Source organism: Rousettus aegyptiacus, unplaced genomic scaffold (assembly GCF_014176215.1).
Source record: "Rousettus aegyptiacus isolate mRouAeg1 unplaced genomic scaffold, mRouAeg1.p scaffold_m13_p_5, whole genome shotgun sequence".
In the NCBI taxonomy this organism is placed as follows: Eukaryota; Metazoa; Chordata; class Mammalia; order Chiroptera; family Pteropodidae; genus Rousettus; species Rousettus aegyptiacus.
The window spans coordinates 52641877-52652433 of record NW_023416308.1 but is presented as its reverse complement, the minus strand read 5'-3'; the positions used below and the strand labels follow the sequence as shown (position 1 = coordinate 52652433).

The 10557-nt window shown below is 35.3% G+C and overlaps 2 protein-coding genes across 11 annotated transcripts in view; both read left to right on the top strand.

Annotated features, from left to right (window-relative positions):
* Positions 1-1216: 1216 nt before the first annotated feature.
* LOC107518220 lies at positions 1217-2629 on the top strand. The gene is made up of 2 exons (XM_016159684.2): positions 1217-1278; positions 1816-2629. The coding sequence occupies exon 2, from the start codon at positions 1817-1819 to the stop codon at positions 2627-2629; it is 813 nt and encodes a 270-aa protein (XP_016015170.2). The 5' UTR covers positions 1217-1278; position 1816.
* GRIA4 (glutamate ionotropic receptor AMPA type subunit 4) overlaps positions 2137-10557 on the top strand; it is a 320071-nt gene continuing 311650 nt past the window's right edge. For 3 of the 10 annotated variants that reach the window (XR_001598786.2, XM_016159693.2, XM_016159692.2), the window contains exons 1-3: positions 2143-2420; positions 2905-3081; positions 4309-4467. Coding sequence is in view for 8 of the 10 variants with exons in the window: in XM_016159693.2 (XP_016015179.1) it covers positions 2994-3081; positions 4309-4467 (247 nt within the window). In the remaining 2 variants the exon portion in view is untranslated. Of the gene's footprint in view, positions 2421-2904; positions 3082-4308; positions 4468-10557 lie in introns of all 10 variants that reach the window. The other 7 variants (XM_016159687.2, XM_016159689.2, XM_016159686.2 and 4 more) reach the window with 4 other exon arrangements.

Sequence of the window (10557 nt, the reverse complement as noted above, 5' to 3'; positions counted from 1 at the left end):
GTGCATCTTAAAGACAAGTATGACATGAGGAGATATTTATATCTATTTATATCTCTCCATATATCTATATAGAAATAGAGATATAAATATCATGAAGATAAATAATTTAGATTAATGAAAATGGACGTTTTAATTAACTGGAAAAATATAAATTCAAAAAACAGATTACTATCTTGGAAAATATTTGTTTCATCTGTGGTCATATTAGCTGAGGTGTCATCGTGGTTAAATGAAAAATAAAACTTGTCCTGTATTGATATTGACAGTGGCGTTATATCATGCGAAACGTCAAATCTTTCACTTCGGAGAATAAAAGGTAATAATCGCCTCTGTACGTCAAGCAGAGCTTCACTAGTCGCCCAACTAGATGATAAGTTTAATGATTTTGTAGGTTTCGAAATTTTAATTTAACTTAAATTCGACTTGAATTTTATTGTTTTATTTTATTATCTTCTTAAAAGAGAAACAGAATGATATTATTTTGCAGCCTTGGTTTTTACACTGACAGAAAAGACAAAAAGAAAGCATTTCAAGTCCCACTTGACTTGTAAGACTAAACCCTTATAAACAGAAATGACAAATGTATGATTTGTGTAATCCAATTATTCACAATTAGGTCTTTGTTTTTGTCATAACAATCTGTGGTGAAATGTAGCAAGGAAGTGAACAAATAAGAAAAAAAAAGATGTGATTTTTAAGAGCAAAATTCAGAACTTGGAAAAACACTGAAGAAAAGCACTGTGAAGTTTTAGTGGGGAATATTAAATGTCATCTACAAACTACGAATACAAGTAGTTTAATTGGTGATACCTAATAAGAGGAGCCTCGAAAGAATAAAGGTAGTACATATTTCAAAAAAAAAAAATCTTAACTATATAGGGTCCTTGTGAGAATTCCACATTAATCTATCTACCCATTCTCCTCTCTTTCTAAATTTTACATCAGATAAACATAGCTATTGGATGTATTCTTTTGTAAAATGTAATGGTAGACACTGCTTTCAGTTCATCAACCTTTAAGGAGAAGCTCTCCCTCTAATGATTTCTAGGGAGCTTGTCTCTAACTGATGCAACCCAAGTTTCTAGCTCTACAATGACATGATCCAACCAATAGCACCCAAAGAAGTGTAAAGATTTAAAACTCTTCCTCTCTCACAGTTAAATGGAATCAGGGAACTGTAGTTACTGCTTAGATCAGGAGGTCATACAGAGGAAAAGAAACTTGTCATTGATTGCTAACACAGTCACTCTGGTTTCAGACTCCATCCAACACAGTCAGGTAAAATGAAGTCTTAAAGGTGACCTTGGAAAGGGAGTGACACCATAGGTCTAAAACTTTCTAGGATACTTAATATTCTTCCCAGTCAAAATAATTATTGATATCATCAACGCAGTGCTTAAGATTCCAGGAGGGACAGAGTAGAGAAAGTATTCCAGCGTCCAGATTAAAAAAAAAAAAAAAAAAGATATGTATGAAAAAGACTCTATTTTTCTATCAGACCTCGTGCCCACTGTTCCAAGCACCGTCCTTCCAATCCTTCTTCATCAACCCCTGAAATATGTTCTTCCTACTCTTGAAGTGGGCCATTGCATAGAGGAAAGGTGTCCGGAATGGGGATTTGAAATAAATGAGTCTTCGATTAACTTTTCCTAATTTACACTTCATACAGTTCCCTTTCCTAGTTCTGCTTCATGCCTTGCAAAGAACATACTACAGGCACCATTCAGCACTCATTTTTCAGGCTCTTTTCCATTCTGTTCATTACCCTAAACTTTGTTGTTTAAATTAACTTTTCTCCCTTCCTCTCTTCTCTAGGATGTTTCCATTTCCCTGGATCTCTTCCCCAGCCTTACCTCCTCCAATTCTTTCCTCCTCGATCCCAGCTTCATGGACCTGCTCGGGCTGCCCTTTGCCGCCCTTTCTCCGTTTCTCCCTCCCTGAGCCCCTTCACCTCATCTGTTCCTGTCTCGGGCTTTCCAGATTCCCGGGCCGCTTGCTGATGAGATATCTTTGCTGCAGCGAGGATCGGAGTCCCCCGCGCGCAGCCCAGTGGCAGAAGAGGGCGAGGCTGAGAGAAAAAGCGAGGGCTATAGGGGAGGGAGGCAGCCGGTCCTCCCCGCGGGCCTGCAAGAATGCGGCAGGGGGTCGGGGGCCTGGGGAGGCACTAACTCCCCGAGCCCCAGATCCAGGTTGCAGATCTCGCCCGCCGGCCGATTTCCTGCCAAGTGCTGCCAAGAAGCACAGGCGCCTGGAAAGCAAAGACAGGGGCGCTGGGGTGCCCATGCCCAGAGTAGGTCCCTTGGTGAACGGGGGAAGAAAAGAGAAGGGAGTCGGTGAGTGGCGAGGAGAAGGAAAAACCTGTTTCCCGACTGACTCCGGAGCGTCGGGGAGACTGGGGCGCTCCGCTGAGCCCCTAAGAGGTGAAGCCTGCCGAAGGGTGGGCGAGGGGCGCGCGGAGGGAGCGCCGCGCGTTCGGGGAGGGGGCGCAGGGAGCGCAGCGAGCGCAGCGGTGCTTCGGTTGCAGCAGGCTTGGGGGACCTGTGAGGCTGTGCGAGTCCGGGAGCGCGTGCGGCGGCCGCGGCGCCAGTGTTTGTGTGTATGTGAGAAAGCGAGGGGCGAGCGTGAGTGAGAGGCAAAGAGAGAGCGCATGTCTCATCCCTGTGAGCAGCCACTAGACGCTCCACCACCATCTTTTGCATGTGCAACATTTGCAGCCGGACAGAAAACCTCTCCCAGAGCTATGGAGACTGCGGGAAAAATCTGGCAGCTCGCGATGGATTGCTAAAGGGAAGAGCCAGAATAAGAAACCACCCAAACCTTCCCTTTTTTCTTTTTCATTTCTTTTTTTCTTTTCTTTTCTTTCTTTCGTTCTTTTTTTTTTTTTTTGGTTGTTTTTAATTTTAGCGCCATCGTCTTCAATGCCTCTCTGAACAGCCTTTTAGGAAGAGTGCGAGAGAAAGAGAGTGCGCGCGCCAAGGAAAGGAGAAAAGAAGATGAGGATTATTTGCAGACAGATAGTCTTGTTATTTTCTGGATTTTGGGGACTCGCCATGGGAGCCTTTCCAAGCAGCGTGCAGATAGGTAAGCTCTTCTCAGGTGGGGTGGGTGCGTGTGGGTGCCTGTAGCAGATATCCGAAAGTGAGTTAAATGAGTTGCTTATAAACAATTCGAGGAAATCTTCTGCGGATCCTTTCCCCTCTGTTCCTCTCTTTCTTTCTCCTCTTTACAAAAGACTACCTCTTTGGTGCAGGTTCAGTTGGAATATACACAGAACTGACCACCTTCTTTCCTCAGCCCATACTTCCCTTTCCACCTTAGGCTCAAGTCCGTTTCAGTAGGATTAGAATAAGTTAGAAAAAAACCTTCGTGGGATTTGATTACATTTTTTTTTTATTATGGTGACATTGGTTACATTTTATGGGATATTTCTTTTCATCTCTTTCTCTAGAGCATGAAGGAATGCCGAGTTTGTTTTGTTTTGCTTTGCTTTAAATACACTTCTTCCCATGCTGGACGCCGCATCTTTCTCCCTATTACAGAAAGACACTGTGAGGGGTAAGGGGGGCGGCGGGAAGCGTTTCCACCCTCACCCCCTGCCTTTGCTTGCTACCGGTTAACCCATTCGAAAGTTAGATCCCTTTCTCGGAACCTTCTCTCGTTTTGTTTTGTTTCCCTCCTGAATCTTTTGCCCTTATTCCTCCATCTCGACTCTATTTCCAGAGAACTATCCATCTTTGGCTTTTCTTGCTGTTCTCCGCTCCTGTCTTAATGGGACGCAGCTATTGAATTTCTTCCAGCTAAGCCCAACCTCAACACTGCATCATTTCTCGTGGACTGTGCACAAAACGGAGCTAATTAGGCTGAGTCCACCAGCTGCAGAAAAACAAAGTTTATGTCTCCTTTCTGATTTCCCTCTTTCCTGCATGTCACCACATCTTTTCATTTCTGTATTTTAATGCAAATTCTCTTTTCATCTGCATGCATCTTCCAGAGAAATACCCCGACCTGGCTGGTAAAGCAGTGTGCTGGGAATCATGGGGAGGGCGAGAGAGAGAAAGGAAAACACATTAAATGGTCTCAGAGGTCATTGTGATCATGACAAATTGGGACAGGAAAAAGCTGAGCTGTTTTAAAGACTAAAATACTAATTATGCCCGTTAGGGACAAAGGCCAGTCTCCCAATATGAGGCAAGGATAGCTCCTTAATTGTATGTGCTGGGGAATGGCAGTGGGTTTGACAGAGCTTGGGGTGGGAATAACATTTACAAGAGGAAACGTTGAATGTGCTTTCCCTGTTGTTTTTAATAGGTGGTCTCTTCATCCGAAACACAGATCAGGAATACACTGCTTTTCGATTAGCAATTTTTCTTCATAACACCAGCCCCAATGCGTCTGAAGCTCCTTTTAATTTGGTACCTCATGTGGACAACATTGAGACAGCCAACAGTTTTGCTGTTACAAATGCTTGTAAGTAAAACCTAAGTTGTGGATAAATTGGAAGAGAATTAAACTGAGACAACAGAGCGCCTTTCCTCTGTATTATTATTATTTAATTTTTTTAGAAATTCAATATTTCTACATATGGCTTGTTCCAGAGCAAATTAGAGTTAAAAACCATATTTAGTCTCCAAGATATCTGGCTAGTCTTTCTTTCTTTTTCTTTCTTTTCTTTCTTTTTCTTCCTTCCTTCCCTACCTTCCTCTCTTCCTCCTTCCTTCCTTCCTTTTTCTTTTCTTTTTTAATTTCTAGTCTGGATGGGTCAAGTTAATTTCTTCTTTAATATTTCCTATCACCCTAATGTCAAGTCACTGAAAATTGTATTCAGTCTAGTTTGGAGTCTGTTCCTTTGGTTTTTCTGGTTTGCTTTTCACTTGAGTAAGCATATGCCTTGTTTTTAAAGAAGACACATGCTCTCTTACACTGATGAAGGCAATGGAAGGTTTGCTAACAGTGAGAAAGAGAAGGGAGCAGTGGTGTGGAGGATATATATTCTAGTTGGTTGGCTGATGCTGCAGATGATCTGGTGATGTCACTTGAGGCTGTCCTGCTCTTATATTCTGGGTTGTAAATGTCTCTTACTATCACGTAATACATATATCGTGTGGATATAACTCCATGAATTCTTACCTTGGTGCCAAATCATGTTAGTCTCCAATCCACCTGAATTCACAAACCAACCCAGCTGAATCTATTCTCCCACACAATGAAACTTAATGGGTGACCTCACCTAATACTATAATGAAACAGTTGTACAGTGCTCCTCTACCAAAATACTGTATAACAGAATGTAAAAAGCTACAATCAACTGTAAATTAATTTAAAACTCTACAAAATAATCAGTCAATATAGCATTTATATTGCATTTTTACTTTTGAAGGAAATACATGTTCCAAATTTATTCTCAGCTTTACATGCTAGTTTACATGCTCATTATAGATTATGTAAGACATTTAGGAATAGTTTCCACATAAAATTTTGCATGACGGTAATAAAATGTTCAACATGTATTGTAGAATATTTTTATTATATCAAGTTGAGTATATTTTAATTTTAGAAGCTTTCTTTTTTGGTACAAGAAAGTATACTGAACAAATAAGTGAAGTTGAAAACAGAGTTTTTAAATATTTGGTGATCAAATTCATTAATTTAATTATTTTAATTAATATTTATTTGCCATTAATTCATCGAACTGATAATATGATCCATTTTCCTCAATTTTGGCATCTAACTATTACTTCATTCTAGAACTTGGTTTCATAAAGAGGTCAAAACATTTGACATTTTTGTAAACTGACACAATTGTATTATTTTGCAGGAATGCTATATAGTTCCTATGAGCACTACTTAATTTTAAAAAAATTGTACAGTATTTAGTGATAAAATCAATATTATGTTAGAGCAGGAAGGAGTTATTTTTAATCAGAAATACATATAAATGCATAGAACTAGGTTTGTGGATAGTCATTTTTGTAAATTTCCTATTATTAGTTTTATGTTTCAAGTTTTGAAAGAGTTGTCAACATTTTAAATAGTCTAGGAATGAAGTATTCTCCTTCGTACATAAATATTATCTATTTAAATATTTTTCTCGTGTCTCTCCAGAGAGTGTATGAACCAAAAATTAACTAACTTTAAGAATAATTAATGAGCCAAATATATGTGAAGGTACTTTGTCAATAGTAAATTACTTTTAAAATATTAATTGTTATTAAATTTTGAAAAACTTTCTTAAAAGTGGCAGATATATTAGTTTTTTGTTTTACTTTTACAAATTAAGTTCTTAAGCATTCTAAAATTTGTGTTATGACTTCCAGCTATATATATTATAAAGTACTAATCTTTTCTTCCTTCATACCATTTGTTAATTTCATTCAGAATAATTTTAATTAGTATTATTTTATTTATGTAATGAAAATATTATATAAAATAAAGTGTTACTAGTAAAGTACCTGTAAGCATGAGAAATTGATAAGCTGCACACAGCTTCAAAAGTAGGAAAGGATATAAAATATAGATAATATGCTATTCTTTATCTTGTAAGACTGAGAAAATTAAAACTAAGTAAACTTTAAGTGTGTTTATTTTGAATCCAAGCATCACACAATGTTAGTGATATCATATTTTTCCATAATCATATTAATTAATTTTGTGTACACATTTAAAAAATATATACATAGATATATTTTAAAATACATTGCAAATAAGAAGAAAACACTTTCTAGCGAAGAAAAGGAAATTTTTTTGGCAAATGAGTATGCCGAATGTCCTTAAGACAAACCTAAGCTGAATTCGGGAAAAATCAATTATGAGAGAACCTAGCTCAGGTGACTGGTGTTTGCTGAATGGACTGACTGAGAACATATACAGGTGTGATTTTCCAGTCTAATTAATGGTGAAACGTAAGCAGAAAGTATGAGGCAACCTCATATATCAAGCTCTTTGCCTTTTGGTACAAAAGGATAAAAATAGTATTCTGGAGAATTAACATGGAAATTATTCTTCAGAGTGATACAGACTGGATTTTTAAATTTTTCATGTTGGATTAAATATAAAGATATATTATGTGACTGGCTGGGTTTATTTGAATTGTGATTTTCCTGCAGTGATCCTTATAAAACTGCAGGATCTAGTCTGTCTGTGAGTAGGAGCCATTAAAAAGCATTTGTTTATTTTATGGAATGTATAATCAAAGTCAAAAAGGTAGATCAAAGAATAAAGTATTGATCATCTATTGGACAGATATAATTTAAAGCTGGTTCTTCTACCTCAAAATTAATTTAGCTCTTGAAGAATACTCTGGGCCATCTAAACATCTATGTATAGAGTTTATATACTACTTAAGTCTAAATGTAATTAACTCAAATTTATAACTTTCGGTATAAATCCCAAGTTTCTGAAGGAGGAGAAATAATTTTAGCTTATAGTTTTATTTTTATCAATATTTGTAAGATTAAATTAAAATATTGTTTTCCTTTTTTAACTATTCACATTGTTGGAAAGTCCAACTTTGCTCAATGTAAAACTGAAATTACAGGAAATAAAAATAATATAAAATTATGACATTTAATAACAATAAATAGGTATGGTGAATAGCCCAATTATTAAAATTTTGAAATTTAATTAAAGGCATACTTTTTTTGTGTGATCTATCCAAAGTGTGGAGTCTAGCAAAATGGATATTTTAAACATAAATTCAATATGGTCAATGATCTCTAGTAAAATATACAATTGACCCAAAATAGCTATCTTTACAAGTAAATGAGCTTGATTAGGTACGTCCTTTGCAAAACATTTGAGACAACTTAAAAGCAGGCTCTATGACTGCTTCCAATAGTTAATGAATAGAATTTTTTGGAGGACGGTGTATATTAAATTTGACCACAAGTAAAAGCCAAAATAAGTAGTCTATGGCCAAGTTTTCTAAAACATAAAAATATTTGAGATATCAAAATGATTAGTTTAGTATAGTTACATTAGAAATCTGTAAAAGAATCAGTCTTTTAATAAGGCAATCTCTTTATAATATAATCCACAAATATTTAGTTTCTGAAATGATTTAAATTTCAGATGAGCAATAGGAAATACGTAATAAAGAAGACCAAGTACTCAGGTATTATCACTTTGGCAAAATAATAAAAGAAGTTTATAGAATATTTTCAATGTTTTCAACATAGATAGGTGAGACCAATAGGTTAGTATATATATATTTTTAATGATGTGTTTATCTTACTCTCCTTTTCTGTCTGAAATCTATTTAGTTGTTTAAAAGATGATGGATTAGAAAGTTGTAATAATCACAAATAGACTGGATATTATACCCTAGTAATGAAAAAAAATCATTCTTTCTTTCAGTTAAGTGTTAGTTCTGTTTGTGGGCCATTTACTTGTCGGCTCCAAGTATCCAAGATGAGTGGCACCTGTTAAAGTAGGTCGTTAGTAAAATATACTTGTTTAGTTAATCTAAATACATTGAAAATGTGACACTATGTCCATTAGACTCTGCAGAGATTTCTACTTATATAGTAGTTACTTAATAAATAAAAACATTGAATTTAAGGGTACTGAATACTAATATAATCTTTTGGCTTTAATTTAACACTGTTTAAATGTTGTACATCTTATTTTTCAGAGACATGAATCCATAAAAAGACATACTAAGAGTTTACATGGCTGATATAATAATCTTAAGCATGCTAACATAAAATTCTTATGGTTTCACCTGCTAAGTTGTTAGTAGAGATACATTAGAATTAAATAGTTTGGCTTTTGATTCTTTTTTGGGAAAATGAGTGATGTAACTACTGTGATTCTTGTTCGATTTCATTATTTTGAACTGATACCAAGATACTATGTGGATTTGAAACAATTCTTTAGTTTTATAATGTTCTTTCTCTCTTCCTCCTAATTTTCAATCACGATATTAATGATGAAGATGAGTCATTTTCTGATGGTTTGTCCTATTCTAAAATGATAGAATGCTGTATAATTTGCATTGATGTATTTCAGAATTGTCGCAGGATTAAGTTTTCATAAAACTATTAGTAAAACTTCTTGAACATTTTTTTTTAATCTGGATTTTTCCAAGTGGTGTTAATTTCTCAAAGAGGAAAAGTTTACTATCTGATATTGGGAAACATAAATATATCTGATTTGCAGAATTTTATTATTGCTCAGAAATTTAAAATGAAGGATAAATATAATATACCTTGTATTTTATGACAATAATATTGTTTTAAAATACTTTAATAAACATAATGTTATCTGACCTCAAACTAGTCTTAGAGGGAGACAGTCTGAGAAGATAGCCATTATTTTATAGTTAAGGAGCCCAAAGCCATATGGCTAAAAAGCTGCAGAGTAAGGGTCTAACCCAGTTCTTCTAACTAGTACCTTTACCAAAAGGCCATAGCATGTGAAAAATACATCTATATCAATATTGCTTGAATTAAGAAAGAAAAAAAACAGTTGTCATTTATCTTTTTTTCTAATTTAATTGTAACATTTTGAAGAAAATAGAATAAGACATTTCTGGGCAACTTATTCATTAATCATGTGACAGTGAGTGAAATGGCAAAGACTGAAGTCATATTACATAATGAATTCATCCATTCATTCACTAGATTAGATAATAAATGTGTCCATTTAATTATTAAACATATTTATTAAGGGCAACTGCATTTAAGATTCAATGCTAGAAAAGAAGGTCCAAAACTTATAAGAATATTTGCTGCCTTCAGGAGCTGATAGTCCAGTGGAAAAGATAGACAAGTCGGTTATTACAAATACAATAAGATAAAGTGCTATGACGGAAACAGAGTCCTACAACAGAGATAAATTAAGGAAGGATAATAATACCGAACTTGGTATGGCATCCTAAGGGAAATGTCACCTGATCTAGGTACCAAAGATCTAGTTGAATAATTTGAAAAAGAGGGTAAAAGGAAGACATGCCTGACCAAAGGAGCAACACATGACAAGGCACCGAGTTGTGGGAGAGCCAGGCATATTTGAGCCACTTGGTCATATGATCAACCTTGCAAAGGCTACAGAATTTAAATAATGAATTGCAAGGATAATTGTAACATCTTTAACATTAGTCACTTCTTCCTTTTCTTAGAGTGTTCTTTTGACTTCTGACCAGGAAGAAAAGCAGCACTTATTAACCCCACATAGATTCTATTAATACATATTCTTTTGTATATATTGGTCTAGAATATCCTTATCTTTTATTTAAAAGTAAGAAGAGGGAGTCTTTTCTGGACTTTTGAACCAGGTGGTCTTGAATTTACAACCCTCCAGTGGGTAAGTTACTTAATACTTTTGAACCTTAATTTTTTCATCTGTTAACACAAAGAAATAATATCTACCATACATGAATTTTATGAATATTAGGAAAGTGTTTGGAAAGTATTCAGCATATAGTTAGAACTCAATTAAATTTAGTTGTATTACATTTTCTGTGTCATGTGGAACATTTATTTCTGAGTCAATCTAACATTTCAAGACCTATTTATATTTTCTGTTTATATTCTAAAAAGGCAATTTATGTTTTGAATG

What these genes read in the sequence shown, in the direction of transcription:
- LOC107518220 (XM_016159684.2), top strand. Translation starts at nt 1,817, where the DNA reads ATGTTTCCATTTCCCTGGATCTCTTCCCCAGCCTTACCTCCTCCAATT.